At 51.0% G+C, this 18,359-nt stretch overlaps 6 protein-coding genes across 6 annotated transcripts; 5 read left to right on the top strand and 1 right to left on the bottom strand.

Moving 5' to 3' along the window:
* Positions 1-288: 288 nt before the first annotated feature.
* Positions 289-1,341, bottom strand: N7468_004785 (putative histone acetyltransferase (MysT1); the record flags this gene model as incomplete). The annotated part of the gene is made up of 1 exon (XM_058474082.1): positions 289-1,341. One exon carries the CDS (start codon positions 1,339-1,341, stop codon positions 289-291), a length of 1,053 nt encoding a protein of 350 aa, XP_058333085.1.
* Positions 1,342-1,906: 565 nt separating this feature from the next.
* N7468_004784 (uncharacterized protein) lies at positions 1,907-4,237 on the top strand (the record flags this gene model as incomplete). Its single annotated transcript, XM_058474081.1, has 1 exon — positions 1,907-4,237. One exon carries the CDS (start codon positions 1,907-1,909, stop codon positions 4,235-4,237), a length of 2,331 nt encoding a protein of 776 aa, XP_058333084.1.
* A 1,573-nt stretch (positions 4,238-5,810) lies between these two features.
* N7468_004783 (asparagine--tRNA ligase SLM5) lies at positions 5,811-7,005 on the top strand (the record flags this gene model as incomplete). The annotated part of the gene is made up of 2 exons (XM_058474080.1): positions 5,811-6,370; positions 6,435-7,005. The coding sequence occupies 2 exons, from the start codon at positions 5,811-5,813 to the stop codon at positions 7,003-7,005; spliced, it is 1,131 nt and encodes a 376-aa protein (XP_058333083.1).
* An 8,629-nt stretch (positions 7,006-15,634) lies between these two features.
* On the top strand, positions 15,635-15,859 carry N7468_004782 (uncharacterized protein; the record flags this gene model as incomplete). Its single annotated transcript, XM_058474079.1, has 1 exon — positions 15,635-15,859. One exon carries the CDS (start codon positions 15,635-15,637, stop codon positions 15,857-15,859), a length of 225 nt encoding a protein of 74 aa, XP_058333082.1.
* Positions 15,860-15,870: 11 nt separating this feature from the next.
* Positions 15,871-16,497, top strand: N7468_004781 (uncharacterized protein; the record flags this gene model as incomplete). Its single annotated transcript, XM_058474078.1, has 1 exon — positions 15,871-16,497. The coding sequence occupies one exon, from the start codon at positions 15,871-15,873 to the stop codon at positions 16,495-16,497; it is 627 nt and encodes a 208-aa protein (XP_058333081.1).
* Positions 16,498-16,704: 207 nt separating this feature from the next.
* N7468_004780 (uncharacterized protein) lies at positions 16,705-16,974 on the top strand (the record flags this gene model as incomplete). The annotated part of the gene is made up of 1 exon (XM_058474077.1): positions 16,705-16,974. The coding sequence occupies one exon, from the start codon at positions 16,705-16,707 to the stop codon at positions 16,972-16,974; it is 270 nt and encodes an 89-aa protein (XP_058333080.1).
* Between the last annotated feature and the right edge of the window lie 1,385 nt (positions 16,975-18,359).

Genomic DNA, 18,359 nt, shown 5'->3' with positions numbered 1-18,359 from the left:
AGGTGTACGAGCCTTGCGCTATGTAGAGCAGATCTACCTGGACGGGACCAGCTAGGTAACAATACAACTTTTTGCTTCAAGGCTTAGAATATGAATTTGAAGGGCGTAGTTTTCAAATGTCGGATCGGGGAGCGACTTGTCGCAGCTAAAGTTGGAGTTCAGAAAAGGCTTTCGACCAGTTGCTCAACTTGAGATTCAAATGATAGTTCAAGGAGTATAGGTGATAAATCATAAGCATCGTTCGTTGATTAAGTACTAATATACAAGATTTGAGCCATAAGTCGTACTCTAGGCTTCTACAAATTCTTCTTCTTCCGAGTCAGTGGCTGTTGGGAATATGACAATAAAGCCTTCTTCTCTGACAGGATCATGTAAGTCAAGATGATGGGATTTTGCCCACTCCAGAACATCTGATTTACGAATCAGCATCTTAGGCCCCTCGTCAGTCTCGGTTCCGTTGCTATGACGGGGCATCTTTCGTTTCTTGGGGCTATCATCCGCCTTGATGACACCCATACTCTTGACTGCGGTGATCACGTCCTCTGTTAACATACCAGTGGCTCGGCCGATCTCTTCAACAGTCATGGTTTCGCGTTGGGGTCTCTTACGAGAACCCTTTGAAGGAGTGCTAGGTTTCTTATCATTCTCTCTTCCATCATTTCCATGCTTCCCACATAGGAGATACCTTGCAATCCGTTCGGCCCAGAACCTATTGTAACTCTTTTGGCCCAAGTCACTAAGAGGTTTCTCGGGCCCTCCAATGGAACCGCCGGATGATTCCCAGCCGCTGAGTTTATAGCTCACACCCATCAGTAATTTGCCGAGTTGTTTGTGTTGGTATGGAGGGAAGACACATATGCATGCCAGATTATTGGCGTCCCAGGACAGCTTTTCCTTAGAATAGAAACCAAGGACATGGTAGTTGTCTTGGTTGTCAGGGTCCGTGAAGGTGAGGATGTAGTATAGAAATGTTGCGACGTCGAAGAATACCGTTTTGTGGTCCAGAAATAACTTGGCAAACAGAGATAGATTCTGTCCGAATAGTTTATGTACCTCTCCGTCTACCTCCCACACTGCGTAGCCACCATGATCATAGACCTTGGTGCCGGGGGGCGTCGTACGATTCTCACAGACCTGTGTATGGGACGCAAAGGCTTCTTTGTTGCAAGAGTATCGGAAACACCAGCGACAAACGTAGAGGTGGTCGGCGTCTTTCGCGACGAGGTCTTCTGGGTAGATGGATTGGTACCACGGCTTGAACAGCAGGTCCCCCAGTACCACGTTCTTCAGGTTCCGGTCGCCTGGACTTTGTAATCGGGATGCAGAGGCCTTGGTTGACATGGCGAGGATTGCGCCTCGAACGTTCCAAAGGAAGGTGAGTCTCTCAAGACTGAGAGGTAGTGACGCCTTGCAGGGCTGTCATTAGCATCACTGTGCCAGCCAAAGCAGATTAATCTCCAAGGAAGGCTCTCGCCTACATTGGAAGGTCTCCTGGTTGGTAAGGATCTCAATTTGCCATAAAAGGCCCCTTCCAGCAAAGCTATAAACGTGCAGCTCACAGGTATTTGAAAATACTTTCCCTGCCGGGGCCAGGATCAACAGGCTGAGTCATCATGGTCCGGGCGCTGAGCGGGGACCTTTTATCTTATCCGCTGTTGCCTGTTTCTTGTAGATGAGGCAAAGATCATCTTACTGTCGTTTGCCCCCTCTTTCATCATCATCATCATCATCATCATATCCTGTTCATAGGCAACAGCCTTTACGCGTCTCATGATATCAACCTTGGTCTTTTCTTGATCTCCAGTGGATGCCCACTCTGGTAGCATCCTCCATCTTCCAACAGCTGTGAACTCCAAGCTCTCCACATCCCCGACCGGAGCTTTTTGGCTCACATCTTCAACGCAAGATGTCGTTGAAACCCTTTCAGATCAGGGACCTGCATGAAGGCATTTCTGGTGGAGCAGAAGGGAAGCTAGTTGGATTTTCTTCTGCTCCAGGCATCGTGCAGATCTCAGCTTCTGAGTACGATAACCTCGCCGATAGCCACCCACGCGCGAGACTAACCTACCTGGATGAGGACGATGGCGATCAGATAACGGTAGGCTATACGTGTTTAATATTTACTTGCGGGAAGATGTCTGACTTTGGCTTTTTCAATAGGTTGGATCTTCACTCGAGCTCTCCCAGCGCCTTGATGAAGCCCTGGGGGCCGAACCCCCCATTGGTGCCAACCGAATCCTCCGAGGATAGCCCAAGTCCTATGCACATATTCGACATTCGTCGGTCCAACTCGGTAACTGAGCTATGGAAGAAGTATGAAATCAAGGGTTCTCGACCCCAAGCTTCTGAAAGTGTCGATACATCTAGCAATATCGAACCTATCCCACATGTGACTGCCACCTCGACCCCTGGTGATGAAAGTCAGCCTCTGCTAGCTGCTTTCGAGGCAGAGTTAGCTAATATACTCAACGCTGCCGAAGATTCCTCTGAGATAAGGACTCAACGTTCTGATCCCGAGCCTGCTCCAGAGCAATCGACGACGGGTGAACAAAGAACTCCCCATCCCGCGGAGCTTCTTGCAGCTCAGATTTTACATCATCTGGTCCATGGTGCCAACATAGTCCAATCTGAACTCCGGTCAAGATGGCCTGATCTACAACGTCAACTGCACGAGGCCCAGCGAAACATCCCTGAGAATGTTATCCCATCCTTGCAGTCAATGCTAGCCACCATTGAAACGCACATGAGAACTGCATACAATAACATCCCTAACAGCAGCCGACAATGGGCTGAGAACACCTACAATGCTGGAAGGCCCGTAGCAGAGAATGCAGCTGAAAATCTGCGCACCATGGCTTCAGATTTCAACCAAATTGGGCGAACTTTGTTTGCGGCCTTTGAAAGCGAGTTAAGTCGATTTAGCTTGCAAGAGATGAACGCAGCAACTGAAGGAGCAGCTCCTACGGCTCCTGTTTCGAGTACTTCAACAGGGCCAGCGAGTGAGCCTGCGTCGTCTCATAGCGGTCAACCGTCTGAACATCAAGCTAGCAACACCACCGGCCAGGACATGAAATCTGAATTCCCTGGTCCTGGTCAGCCAACAGCTTGTGATCGTGTCAATCATGATTCGGCGTCGAATGCCGCCCCTGATCACCGTGATCTGCCGAATCAAAACGATTCACCCTATTCACTCCGCACTGATCCCTCTCATCATTTTAATAATCGTTTCTCTCGGCCATATCCACCGCCCCCGCCGCCACCGCCTGTCGGGCCTGCCGGGTTCTTCACCAGCCATCCTCCAGCACCTCACTACCAGCCGCCCTGGAGCTTTACCCCACGGCCTTATGGAGATCCGAGACATTATGGTACTGGACACTTTGGTCATGGGCCTCCACATCCAGGTCCTGCGCACGCAGCAGCACAGCCGCCTGCGTTTTATCCCTTTTCTAGTGGTGCATGGCCTCCCAGAGCCCCTTGGTACTCCCCACCTGAGTGGAACTGGCAACATAAACCCGGGGCCAAGACTGGTAGTGAGGCTAGTCTTGTATCCGAGGCCGACGCTCGAAACAAGACGTTGTTCATTGGTAACGTCGGGTTCCGCGTGACAGAAAAAACGATCCGCGATGTTTTTGCAGCCAAGGGTTTCATTGTTGATGTTGATCTCCCCATGGATTCCGTTTCTGGAAAACATGCAGGCTTCGGTTACTTGAAATTCCCGTCGTTTGATGCAGCTATAGCTGGCATGCAATCATTACAAGGTGCTCATATTGATGGACACGCGATAAACCTGGAATTCAGTCACTCCGTACCTAGTCAGGGTATCGGCCACCCTCAGCCTAGAGACACTGCGAATCAAAGCCCAAACGAAACTCAGGATGCAAACGACATCTCGAGTGCGAAGGCGCCAACCTCGTCTGATGCGGAGCTGAAAAAGACTCCTTCAATCAGACGCAGGAAATCCGTGAGTTTCCGGGAGCCTGCCAAATCTGAAGGCAACGCTATTCCTCACCCATTGGAGTCTTTGAAGACAGAGTCCGAATCTGCTGGTTTTACTCCAGCCTTCGATGCTTCGATAGAAAATAGGAGCACCCACTCCACGTTCGTTTACTCTCCCTATACTAGAAGGCCGTGCCAGCCTCAGTCCCGACGCACAGATGAGCCGGTTCCCACCCGTCTCTCAATTCGAAGCACAAGTCCTGGCAGATCAACAAGCGCGCCGTCCATCTGGCTCTGGTAAAACAACGCATCAAACTTCAGAGGTCTCGGGTGCCAGCTCAGAACCATCGAACCAGAATGTCTCTTCCACTGAGACGCATCGTGTTCTAGTGCCTGAGAGTCGTCACCAGAGGCCTTTCGCAGGAATGAATACTTCTGCGGATGTTTCCTGGCGGGCTCAGCGGCAATCCGAAAATTTCTGGGGCCATGAAGGACCAGGCCTGCGTCGTGCGAACACCATGGGTTACCTAGCCCCTTCCACATATGATCGGTCAGAGCGACAGGGACCAGATCACATTCCGACATCTGACGGCAAATCCAATGCCTCTAGGTTGAGGCGCCGGGCCAGTGAACGTACGTCCATGTACAATCCTCGAATCTCAGGTGAACTACATACATGGGCGCGGCTAGATAAGAGAGAACGCTCTCGATCCCGCCCTCGTTCCATGCAAAGCATTCCCGGGAGTTTTCCCACAGATGACCAGGCTGAACCCAGTGCCCCGGCCTCAGTGGCCAGGACGATAAGATAGAGACCTGTATTAACTCCCTGATTGATATGGGATACGGAACTGTCCAAGATGGTGGACGAGCCCGGATTGCAGTCTATGCTGCCGCTTCAAATGGTGTCCTCCTGGATGCAATTGAAATGATCGAGGATGAGCGCAAGGCGTATGCCCGGCGTCAGTAAGATGGACTCATAGTCTTTGGAGTATTGCATTATGGATCATTTTGGCTATCTTTGCTACTTTTTGACGCTCTATGGACGCGATGTTCCCCCCCTTATCATTTAGTATGCCAGACAAATCTCATATTCTCTCCATTCTCTTATGCATCATGGATTTCCGTAGAAGCAATTCTAAGGTTGCGACTCAACCTTCCACTAGACCCTGGCGTTCTACTGGTGCTTGTAGGGACGGATATGAACTTCAGATCGATTGGGGTGCGGGCGCTAATCGGCCCGGCGCACCTCCGATTTTCTTGCCCGCGTTCAACTCCGACCACCACCGCGACGCGATTCTTCACCATGCAGGTATGGCGGCGTTCCTTCGCCACAGGTGCCGCTAGGCTGAGCGCACGCAATGCACCGCGAATACCGATACTGCGATGTGCGCAACTCCTCAAGTCCGGCAAAGACGGGGCTGCGAGCATGGAGGACCAAAGAGTCGGGATCAATGGGATCATACGGTCGGTTCGCAAGCAGAAGAACATTGCCTTTGCAGAGGTATTCGATGGGTCCATTGGTAAAAATGTTCAGGTCGCATTAAAGCCAAATCGGGCAGAGGAGTAAGTGTCAAGCTGATTCCTGACTCGTCCAGATCTTCGGACGCTAACAGGATATTTGCAGCTTGACTACAGGTGTCGCTGTCCATGTCGAGGGTACTTGGAAAGCTTGCCCCGGGAAATCATCACAATCACATGAACTGCAGGCTGAATCGCTGAACTTTGTTGGCGAAGCAGATCCCACGGTATGGACTTCTGCCCAGCTTCTTCAATGCTTCTTCAATGCCCAAGATTGACCATCCGGTTTGCAGACATTCCCTATCCAAAAGAAATACCAGAGCTCCGAGTTCCTACGTCAAATCCCCCATCTTCGCATGCGAACACCTTTCTACTCTCTCCTCTCCCGCTTTCGCTCCGAATGCCTGTTCCAGCTAGGCAATACCTTTCATTCATACCCCGACGGGTTCACGCAAGTACAGCCTCCAATCATCACCTCATCCGATTGCGAAGGCGCAGGGGAAACCTTCACTCTAGCACCGCGCGGTACTGCGGTGGCCGCAGACGGGAGCGACAACAATTTTTTCCGGTCGCCGAAGTACCTCACCGTCTCGTCACAACTACATCTTGAATCCTATGCGGCTGAGCTGGGTAATGTCTGGACTCTCACTCCCGTATTCCGGGCAGAGAAGAGTGATACGCCACGGCATTTGAGTGAGTTTTATATGCTCGAAGCCGAAGCAAACTTCATGTACGATTTAGATGCTCTCACTGATCAGGTCGAGCACTTGGTCCGCGACTTGACCCGCCGCTTGTACGAGACTCCTGTCGGCCAGGAGATTCTTGCACATGGAGGCGAAACCGAGCCGATTACTGGCGAGTCGCATAAAGATTTTGAGAAAAGACGTGCCGACAACGTCGCACATCTCCATAAGCGGTGGGAAACATTGATGAATGGACCCAGGTGGCATCGCATCACCTATTCCGAGGCCATTGCCAAGCTCCAAGAAGCGGCTCTTACGGGTGTTTCTTTTGAGCATGTCCCAATCTGGGACAGTGGTCTACAGCTTGAACACGAGAAATACCTGGTTGAAAAGATCTTCGAGAACTCCCCCCGTGTTTGTTACCGACTATCCGAAGGCTGTGAAGCCTTTCTATATGGCTCCTTCGGCTGAAGAGACTATCGCAACCACGACAAGGACCAATACGGTCGCTTGTTTTGATCTACTCTTCCCTGAGGTCGCCGAGGTCGCGGGCGGCTCTCTACGTGAGCACCGTCTGCCAAATCTCATCCAGAACATGCGGGAGCACGGTCTAATCAAGAAGACCCCGGCTCTCGATGAGGATGGGCACCCATCCAAGCACAAGAAAGACAAGGATGTCTACCCTCACCTCACAGCAGATGAGGACCTGGGACATCTCCAGTGGTACGCTGATCTTCGACGGTGGGGATCTGCGCCACACGGCGGGTTTGGCTTGGGATTCGATCGATTCTTGAGCTACTTGTCCGGAGTCTCCAGCGTGCGCGACGTGGTAGCATTCCCGCGGTACTTCCGACGGGCTGACTGCTAGGCTGTCCTCTATGTCGATCCCCGGCACCTGTACCATACACCATACCATATTTGCGACTTGTCTGGAAATGTACTATAGACGAAGAATCCGAAAACACAACTAATGAAACCCACTGTCCCCCCTCCATCTCATACTAAGGAGAAAGAGAAAAGAGAAATGTCGGGCCTAACCAACATCAAGCCGTGCCAACCAAGATCCCAATAATGCGTCCTGCAAGTCCGAGTCAATTCAATCCCGAGATGGAAATAACTCCGCGATAGAAACAAGAGCCTCATATCCCTGCAAAGCGTATTCCGCAAACCAAATCGATCATCCGTGGGGTCTAGAACGCACCCGCGCAGCTCGTTACGAGGCCCAGTCCGCGCGAGCGGGCGAGATGTCAGACTCGAAGTCTGATTTGGCGGATTTGCGACGTCGCCCCCGTTCTTGGGGCCAAGGAGCTGCTGGAGCCCAAAATACGCTTATCGCACTCCAAACCCGAGGGTATCAAACTGTCTTACAGGAAGTAGTGTGGTTTTGATTAGAATGGGATCGGTTGCCAAGCGCTGACCACCCTCACAAAACAGAAGCCCTGCTTTTAGGCCCTACCCGAGGGGTCTTGCCTCATAGGAGGATATAGAAGTCGCAATGTTCTTCTGGTCTTTAGTAGCCTGGGGCTGTCAATTCTTCCGAGGCTATGCGGGGGGGGGGGCCGGGGGCCGGGAGAGTGGCCTGGGTGGGATTTAGTTTGGACGCCAGTGTTTTTTAAAATTGATTGCTACAGCTACTAGTAGCCCTTTGGTTGCATCGTTGTGCGTGAGATCGACCGGCTACGATGGATTTTCCTCCTTGATCGCCGCCTTAAGAGCTGAGACCGGAACTTTCAATAACCACCACACGTGCATGACATAGGCCAGTCAACAATCTTGGCACCTGCTGATAATCCTGGAACCGAGGGTGCTTCTCTTGTTTTTTTCCAAGGATGTCTTATTTTGAAATCGGCGCCACCGTGCTGCGAGACATGCTGCAATGTAATCGCAGAGGTAGGAATGGGGGGGGGGTTGAAAGGCACTCTATTTCCGGCAATGGACATGTGTCATTAGGCGCCCCGGTCCATAAGCGCAGTCGGATCCAAAGCAAGGCTAAGCACTCTAGCGTGGGAGAGGCGTCTGTAGTTCAAACATTAAAAACCGGGGCGTGGGCAGCACATTATTATGCGCCAGCTGCGCGAAACCAAGACGTGGGTCCCGCTACATAACAATTTACCTCGGGATGCGGAGGTCTCCGTTCAACGGCATAACGTGGTCCGCCCCAAAAACGCGGATGGAGGTGCTTCCGGGTTATATTACGATGGACCCTTTGGATGGCGGCTTTGCTTGTTTATTGCGGAGCTCGGTACAAGCGGTCAGAGTGATTGTGGCTTAAACACGGTTTCACCTGGAACAGCAGTGGACTTGGTGGATTCGTCCGGCTGACGGCGGATATAGTTTCACTCTAGAAGGAGAGATCATAACCCAGGTTGGGATGGTATGCGAGTTGACCGCCCTATCCATGGATCGGCGTATGTTTGTTGATAATCCTCAGTGGAGCCCCCCCGGGACAAACGTGTATAACTCCTACAATAGCTTGTGCTCGAAACGAACAATGCCAACCCTGATTAAAAAAAAGCAACGTGCACTAGCAGGATCCAAGCGCAACATGATACGCAGATCGAGGCGCTGATAAATTACCGGAGCTAGCCTGATTGAGTAATTCCTGCGACCTGCTGCCTTACAGGGATGAGCCCTTTTTGAGCCTTTCTTACAAGGTTTGGAATGCTAAGGTCCAGGGAAGGTGGGGAAGGCAGAGATTGATCAAGACTCTCAAGATCTCCTGGACAAAAAGAGTCCTGACGGGGCAGTCTTTGCTAATGGCAATTGAATAGACTTTGCGAGAAACGAGGAGTAACCCTAATGCCACTCAGCCCGCCAGGATCGGCGGAAGAAGGGAACCCAACCTTACCCGGGTTAAGCATAAGCAAGAAGGATGTTCGGGCACAGTCCGCATCGAGAACGACTCATGCAGACCACACCCCTGCCTGACGTATCACATGGTCGCTTTTATGACCAACATGGGCCCTTCAAGGTTTAGACCCTATTGTGTGCTTTGTTCTTGACTGGAAGCCTAGAGAGATTCCGCACTGGGAAAAGTCCGCTCTTGTCTCTCGGCAACACAAGGCTCCGACCGCAATTCCCCCAGCCTCAGACGTAATCCTGTCCAGGTTCTTGTCTCGTATTCGGACGTTTAACTTTCCCGGACATCAAACCCAAAAAAAGAACCGTGCACCACATGGTTATGCTGATTCATGTTAAGACATTAGTCGGCTCGTTGCACCTATTTGGGGGGTTTTGCCGGGTGGACTCTAAGGTTAAAAGGGAGGACCCAATCGAACTTAATCAACCTGTGTGCACACACCCCTAGAATGGGGGAGTCTGGAAGAAAAACGAGGCATCCACTTTTCCCTCCCTTGTCCAAGGAGGTAAGCCCCCCCTTCCATGGTTCGGCGAACCCATAGACGCTATTAGGCTTGCCGATGACAGTTGCCACTCGTGGAACTAGGGGCTGGAACCCACTTTTCAAACCCATCTTGGGCCTTTGGGGGGGGGGGGTTGCATGCTTGGGAGATGATTCAATTTTGAGATGGTTCGCAATGAGCCGAGGAGACGAGGCTGGGTTCAAAGGGGGGGTCGAGGCAACCGAATATCTCTCAACCCGTAAATAGTAAATAAAAGTGATAGATGTATCAACCCACCGAGGAGGCCAAGCCATTGGTCGCAAATAGCGGCAGAGCAAGGATCGTCACAATTGACTCAAAACTTCATGTTAAGAAAGTACTGTAGATCGCTGGCCTGCGGAATTTGCTTACCCGTCTTCTCCCGTCTGACTAGGCCTGCTGGTCAAACTGACTGTGTCGGCGTGTCGGCACTTCAACCTACCGCTCGAAGGCTGGAAGAGAGGTGGACAAGCCACTCGGACTGCGGGGCCACGTTATTCAAGGATGCTAATGCCTATTGACAGAGACGATGCCGGTGGAGATAAGCTCGTGCGACGTTTCACGGAATCACATCTTAGCTTTATTCCAGGGTTACAATTAATGCGTGACAATACAGAACGCGTCGCAACCATATCTAAAGTAGAGTTGATCGCACCGACGCCAACTCGACTGGAGCCCATGCAAAGGCACGTCATCGCTCCGAGGGAGATCTGAGTATACGGAACAAGCTAGAGGAGGCTATAGGCTCACTGATTCTCCGGCTGATCCTGCTCATCCCGATCCTAGATTAAACTTTCGCGACCATATTTAATGTCGCCTCCTGAGATTGAAACCTTAGGTTTGCCGTCGTCCGAGTGGTCAGAAGAGATTCAGGCAAACCGCGCTAGACGATCACCAGTCGGAGATTATTGACCAGGATACTCGAACAGGAAATTTGCTCAAATGGGAAGCCAAGACAACAAATTCTCATAATTGAATCCAAGCAATACATCGGATTCTGCGCAGCCTGATTCATGTAGCGTGCCCACATCGTATCTTCTAAGCGCCGACCACTCCCTAGTATCACCCGTGTCAACGCCCTACCCAACATATATCCGTGAGCCCGGCAAAAATCCCCCATGGAGCCCGGGGTTTTCGCAAGATCACCTCCCTGCAATCCTCTGCTCAACGGACCCCGATCCTAGTCTATCACGCCTTACAATGCCAAGGACGATGCGGATTCTCGACCACGGACTTAACGACAGTTTGCCGAGCCCGGCCGCGGGTTTAAAAACAAAGACTAACAGATTAAAGTGAATTCCCCACAGGACCCGCCAATCCAGAAACAGCAATCCACTGGTAGAAATTGAGAAGCATGGTCTCCAAACTCTGTGTCGGCTTGGTCCGCAAGGGCCTTTAGTCTACCTTTCCGCGGGTCTCCGTAGTATGCTTAGCGAGCGGTGGAGCCCACTGGCGGACCCACTCAGGCTGAGAGATGAAAGAGAGGAGTCTGCTCGGATGGTCGGATGAAGCTGGCCCCGACTCCCAATGTGGTATCGTTTTCAGCTTTAAATGTAACGGGCTGGATATTGCCCCCCGAGCATCCTCATTGGGCACCCTGCTAGGACCTAATCTGGGATGAGACTTTTGGTCAAGTCCGCCAGTATTTCGTATACAACTTTCCGTCGACCCCCATCTTGTCATGCGATCTTCATTGAGGATTGGACCCAAAGACTCCAGGAATTAGCTGCGGGGGGAACTGTCCAGATAGAGTATGAGGGGGTGGAAGGGACGGGCGCGTAGGATGCGGGATACGGATGATCATCGTGAATCAGTGGTAGGGGGCCGAGGCCGTGCACACACTTGACAGATCTTCCACATGGGACGTCAAGCAAGGGTGACATGTGGTTGAAAACAAAAAGAAACCAGAAACCAGAAAACAGAAAACAGACAAAAAAAAAAATAAAATAAAATAAAACCAGAAAAGACCGTTCAGATGACTCTCTGGCTGCATCTTGCATCTCCTCCAGGGGCGGTTGGACCTGGGATAAACCGAGTCGTGCGATCCGATACCAGGCCCCTTATTTTCCGTGAGGCTTAACTATGCATACTTTGTGCTCCGGAAAGAACGGACTTCTAAAATTGGCGAGCCTCCACGATTTGACGCGCTATCGTTCCCCCCCTCTTTAGATCCCTGCAAGCCTGATCCGAAAAGGGTTATTGTACTTCACGAACGGTCGCTGTGTCCAATCACCCCTCGAATGACTCTACTGACCGAGAAGTCGATATCGATTTATGCATCGATCATATCCGGAAGCGACCAAGCGGATATGCAGAAGGCGCAGTATGTGCTCTGCTGGTACCCTCTTATCGTGTTGAGGGTCAGTCTGGCCTTGTTTTCCGCCGTGTGACACGGCTGAACTCCACTTACCTAGTCAATGGGAGTTCAGGTCAAGCCATGGCGGCAATTAAGTCGCACCTTGACTCCGCGTGAGACACCCGATGCAGGCCACGCTCGAACGTCTATTTTGACAAGCGTCCTGGAGCCTTATTGGAATGAACCAAGTCGGGCAGCAGGTAAATGACATGGGCTCTCCTTGGGTGTTCGAGACGGTAAAGATTCAGTCAGGAAGTATCAGCTGCCTAGATTCCAGCCTCCGAACCCTATTATAGTATTTGCGCCGCGCAACCTGGCTGCTCCTGGCGAGACGCCGTACCCAGGCCCCCAGAGATCGGCCCGTGCGCGAGGTTCTGCGAACCAAAGATGAGATGGCGAGAACCCATGGGGCACGGGGGTAAAAGAAAAGAGAAAGAAAAATAAAAAAAAGAAAAGAAAAAGAAACCCTTGGCTGACAGCTCAAGCCCGCCCTGTCACGATCATCTTGCCTTCTCGGCTATGGGAGCGTTACTATTGGTTTCGCCTTGACAGATGTTCGTGTTCGGCCAAATGTACTTCAGGCCGAGTATCGGCTATTGCTTCCATTAGATATCTACGCTGGATACGTTCATTTCATGCGCATCCAATAGCCATACAGGATCGGGTTAGGATCAAATCCTGCTTAGGCGACCCATTGAACCCTTCAGCCCCCGAGTCATGGAACACGAACCCTTCACCGAAGGTCAAGACAGTACTCGCATATTGCAGAGGTGAAACACCAAACCGGAAGGATTGAATTCGTACTTCGCGAAAGCCGGCTTAGCCCCCATTTTCTAGCCCCCCTGCAAGGCTTAAGTATTAAGGAATAAAGACGAAGATCTCTGCATCTCGAACGACCAGGAAGGAATACCCTCGTGTATTTCTACCTCGAACAACGCGAAGGCAAAACAGACGAACACCTGCGAACAGGTGAAGTCCATGGGTATACTTTGCAATATTACGAAGCACATTTGGGCCCAGTTGGACACCCATACTGTGTCTCATGGGTAACCCTTTAAACAAGTGGGGTCAGGGGAAAGAGGCGTCGATTCAAATGATCCTCCCCTGCACATGCATCCACTTGTTCGTTTCTTTATCGGAGTTGGCAAGCACTAAGCTTTGCGGTCAGCACAGTTAGAATCAAAACTATGGCCGCGTCATTGGATTCGGTTACGAGTCACGAGGCGTTTTGTCCTTTTATGTGGCGTCTGTAATTATTATTATTATTTGTTTTTTTTTTTTTTTTTTTTTTTTTTTTTTTTTTTTTTCTCCGGTTCCTTATTTCCCATAGACTCCAATTACAAGCGTATGGCTCCGAGTGGCTGTTTGGCCAGAACGCAGGAGGCTGATGCCGAGACAGCCGTGCTTTATTTTATGCTATTATGAATAGGACTCCATCCCCACTTATGCCACCTTTACCACTAGTTCCTGAGACTGTGGGACCATTTAGGGTTACGAGTACGAGCGCAGCTTAAGGGGAGGGCTTGGGAAGAGACATGTCTCGTCCACAGCTCCTTAATAATTCCCCGACTTGTGTCCACCCCGAGACGTCGCTCTTCTCCGACACGACCGTTAGGACCCATGGTTGGTGAAGCTCCCAACTCCGAATCCCGTGTATTTATTACGGAGCCAATCCCAGTCTTCGGGCCCCAAGGCAAAAAATAAAGACAGCTGCCCCACCGGATATGTGTCCTCTTCGCTGGGCATCCATGCCCAGGCCCAGGACCAAGGTCTCTTTGTCGAGGGAAAGCGCAAGGATATTTCGCAATTCCAAATTCCTCCGGCCAGATGCGAACCGAAAGAACTGGAAGGGGGGGCCTGGCTTTCTTGAGCGAGCATAAAGTTCAGCGCCGGCCTCCTCGTGTCGGATTAAGCTTAAGCTTCAATGAGCGTGCACTAACCACCTTTTTCCTGCGATCAGAGCGCCACTTTGGGAATGCGTCTGACCCAGATCAGATTACGGGTGCGGTACGCGGTCTTGTAATTTTCAACTTCTTCAACTTAATCTGTACCTTGATTATCCTCAGAGATATGGAATTTGTATATTACTATCATTATTCTTGTTGTTGTTTACCTACAATTCTTGTCGGCTGGATTCCTGTTGGATTGGAATTTCGACGAATTACCACGACTGGGAATAGGCGCCTGGTCGAGTAAAAATAGTAATAAACCGATTTGCAGTGCGGAATTCAGATGCCTGGCCAAGGGACTGCCAAGCCGCAGGATTAACCTTACTGGGCCTGTTTTGCGAACCCCACTCTCCCATCCTGGGTCAAGCCGTAAGCTTATTAGCCAAGGCTAACTTCCAAGAGCTTCCAAGCAATACAGTCTGGACGAACCAGAATGGGCCTCTGACACATCCCACTCGGGCTAAATGGTGCACTTCGTAAAGAACAAAAACCCAGACAAATGGGGCCTCCCCCTTCGCACAGGGATGGCGACCAGACCTTTGACGTGATTACTCCTTAACCGCATCAGTGTGAGCGACGACCTCCAGGATCAGGAGCTCGTATTGAGTTCTAGGGGGAAAGGGGTCAATCTACTTCATGAGAAAATAGTAAAACAAGGAGGCCAGACCTAACAAGGTATAATGCCACTGTTTTTTACGCTCGCTTTGACGTTCGATAACCGACATGTGCCACTTTGTCCGCTTCAGCTTCGCCACAGCTCTAATTCTTTTTTGCCTTTCCTTCTTTTTCCCTTTTAGACGATTCAGGTTTTGCTTTTTTCTGCCCTTGTCTTTGTAGCTTAGGACTACATGCAGAAACTTGAATAAAATTGTCACAAATCGAAATCGGATTTCAAATCGCTAAACCCTTTTGCATTTGCCCTTTCCGTGGCCCCTGCCATTTGGATCGTCATTCGCTCTATCGTCAACCTTAGTTGCCCGTCCCCACTCAAGCTGTTTGAGAGGCTACTAACTATGGTATTACCGGCGATTCATTACTAGCCTTCCTCTTTTTTGGGGGGGCCTTTTTTTGATTTTTCCACTTCCCCCCCCCCCCTCGCCTTTTCAGACACTTGGCTTTCCCTATTAGGACCCGTATAGATTTTAAATTCTATTCTATTTTCTTAACCTCCCCCTGCAACCTTCTTTCTAGTCCTCCCATTCTTGGAACCTTCGGCGTTTAGCAATCTCCGATTCAGGTTTCTTTTCTTTATTTCTTTATTTCAACCTTCTTTCAGGGCTATTCCTCGGTTTCCTCCCCTTTTTGCTTCTCTCCTTGATTCCCTTTGAATTTGAGTCCTACGAGCCTGAATCTGAACCATCTTGCCTGGAGAAGAACAGATATTCCTGTCGGCATTCTTGACACCTGAATCCACTGGCCCACTTCCCCAAATCTCTGCAGGCGTTCTCTGCTAGGGAAATCCCTTAAAGAAGAAAAAGGGAGGGGCAAAAAAAGGAAAAAAAAAAAGAAAAAAAGGATAAAAAAAAAAAAGCCAAAAACAAAAAAAAAACCATATTCTCCAAAAAACAAAATTACGCTAAACCCAGTAACCCTGTTGGGTGACGTAAAAAAGCTCGGCCTTTACCCACTCAATACGCCGGTCTTAACCCATCTCTGCTCAGCCTACCCCATACCCGATCAGCAATCGGATCCTGGTTCACTTTTATACGAGTGGTCCTCCCCGCCTCTTGTCTCTTACTTTATTTCCCCTCCCCTTCCAGATCCGGTCCTCTGGTCTCTCCACCTAGCTTTCAAGCTGCTTAAGTATTCTGGATGGAGACCTACTTCGGACATGTCCGCACCCCGGCGGACGCTATAATTCTGTTTGAGGCCTGTCGCATCGGCCTGCTGCCCGGGTACAACGCCGACTTTCAGAGAAAGAACGCCAGTCGATCCGTTCCGGCTCTGTATTCGTCTGGGATGAGCGAGAAGCTGGCATGCGACGATGGACTGACGGCAAATCATGGAGCGCAAGTCGAGTGTCTGGCAGCTTTTTAACATATCGCGAAATGGAAGGCAAACGAGGCGGCGGCAGTGTATCGCAACCAGCACCACGAGTAGGCAAGACTCCTGATAGCAGAGGCAGCGATGAAGAACGAGGCGACGGCACCGATGAGGGACCTGATGGTTACCGATATAAGCCCGACGGGTTGATGAAGCAATCATTCAGTATTACCACTTCTACTGGCCAGCACTTGCACCTCATTAGCTACTACGCTCGCGCACACTCTTCAGCCCTTTCGCTTCAGCAACCTACTACCGACCCTGCTCTGCGCCATGTCCGACCTCAGAAGGGCCTGTATCCTGAGTCCACCGTCAATGACCAGCAGAATCTCCCTGTCGTTACTCGCGGCCCCATGGCTGGCGCTGCCTACCCCATCACTCCGCACCCCATGGCCCCGTACCCGCGTGCGACGCACGGTCAATCGTACCAGCCATCGTATGCCTGGCCTCCAACCCCCCTGGCCACACCACCGACCGTTCCTGCACCATACGGCGGCGCTTCCTATCTGCCCCCCAGTTTCAGGGACCACTGGACCCCAACCACCCTATGCTCAGCCACCCCATCACACTCCTCCTCATCCACCCAACGCTCATGCACTTCCTCCTCCACCCCATGGAGCCCCGGTCTATGATCGTCCAATGCACCACGACGCCGTCGCACCGTCAGGCCCACCGGGGCCTCCCCCTGCAGCTGCACCGCTCTACCCCGGCCGCTCGCCTCGTGCTCCGCACGAGCAGAGCCCCCCGGGCCTACGTACAAGTTGCTCCCGATCCTCGACTCACATCCCCTCGCGTTCCCGTTTCAAGCGGGCCCTCTGCCACCCCCCCAGAGCCCGCACATGGTCAAGCAGACCCCTCCCCACGCCCTGCAGCAGCTAGGCCCGCTGGGCACGTCCCCGAAACCTGCCGAGGGCATCGTTCCTGGCATCGGGTCCCTCATGAATGGAACTTCTCTGGCCCCGATCTCCTCGGCCGTTGGCCCGAATGGACACAATAGTCCAAATGGGGTGCGCAACGACGGACCACGGGATATCCCGAATGAGAAGATCGGGTTCGGCGGCGAGGATATGCGGGCGTTGCGCCAGTTGGACCGGGTGTTCACGGCGTAGGAGGCTCGTGTTGTTCTTGTTACGCTCTCCAAAATTAGACCGGTTCCCCGTCAGCCTTTGCTCGACCTCATGTTTTGGCTTTGCCGTTTTTGGCTATTTTACGCACTCCCCTGGAGTCTCGGGTCTGGTGCAGGGCGTTTTTTTCTGCCGTGTTTATGTGATATCCATCTTTGTTTCTGTTTTGATGCTGGTCATTATTAGCATATTTTGCATGGGTCGGGGGCTATCTGCATTCTTGTTCTTATCTGTATGATTGGATCTCGGTCATGGTTACGGGTCTCTTTTCATATTGTCATGCATTGGGAATGGGTACACGGGGATACGGTTCTGGACTTCGGTTTTCAGTCAATGGGACTCTCACTTGGCTCTTCACTACTCTTTCTAGTATCTGTATGGTCCATTGTAGACTAGGAGTCCAATTCAAGCCGACGGTTGAGTTTGGAATCATGAGGACACATTAAGCTCTGAGCATGCGCATGCGAACCCTTGAAGACTTACAGTGCTTTGTTGAGGCTGGCGGGCCGTTATATATTACTACTTGTATTGGTCGCAAATGATGAGAAAACATAGCCCAGTCACAAACGCGAATTGGAAAGTCGATGCACTTGTAAGGCTTCAAGTTGAAGCCAATTCGCAGGTCAGGCATGACACCCCTGGAGATTCGCTCACAGTCTTGATACACCACCTATGACAGAGGAGCTTCTCGGTAATCTCCACATTCCTAGTAGTAAGAGCTTCTATATGACTCGAGAACGGGAACACCGGCAAGAAATCCAAAGCGATCGACTAACTACTCCTAGCACGCTATTTGAACCGCAGATGATTGCAAAAAAGAACTGACCTGAGTGTTGATTCAGGCTTAGCCTAACAGCAAAAGCTGGAAAAATCTCATCCAAAAAAAATTTGCCTTATATGGGGTTTCTTATAGGATAGATTCCTGAGCCTGAGGAATGGATTCAAGTACTGGAGGTGACCGTAGGATCCATCGGTTGCAATACTGCGTTGGCTCATTTGAGAGTATAAAGGCTGCTTGTCATGGGGCTATTCCTTTGGTATTAATTGATTTAGCGAAAAAAAGGAAGCTACCTTCTCCTTTCCTCGGCCCATGCTTCGACACATACGCAGTCTGCAATTCCATCCACATACAAGGTACATCGAGGTGTAGCTTCATTGAAGGCACAAAAAGAAGCAGAAAGAGCACGGGGAAAAGAAGTGACAAAGGAGCATATCGCCATTCTTCTAGACTTTATTTCCACATTGTCCCTTTTCTGAGATTTCGTGTTGCTTGAATTCGGACTCGATTGCTTCCCTTGGACTGGGGTCTGGATAACCCCGGCTCGTCTTCAAGCCAGAGATATTCTGGCCGAGAAATTGAAATTCTACAA

The sequence above is a fragment of the Penicillium chermesinum genome, assembly GCF_028974085.1.
Source record: "Penicillium chermesinum strain IBT 19713 chromosome Unknown utg000003l:1.0-5111272.0:1.0-5115320.0, whole genome shotgun sequence".
Lineage (NCBI taxonomy): Eukaryota > Fungi > Ascomycota > Eurotiomycetes > Eurotiales > Aspergillaceae > Penicillium > Penicillium chermesinum.
The sequence above is the reverse complement of the archived record's forward strand: the minus strand, read 5'-3'. Positions and strand labels throughout refer to the sequence as shown.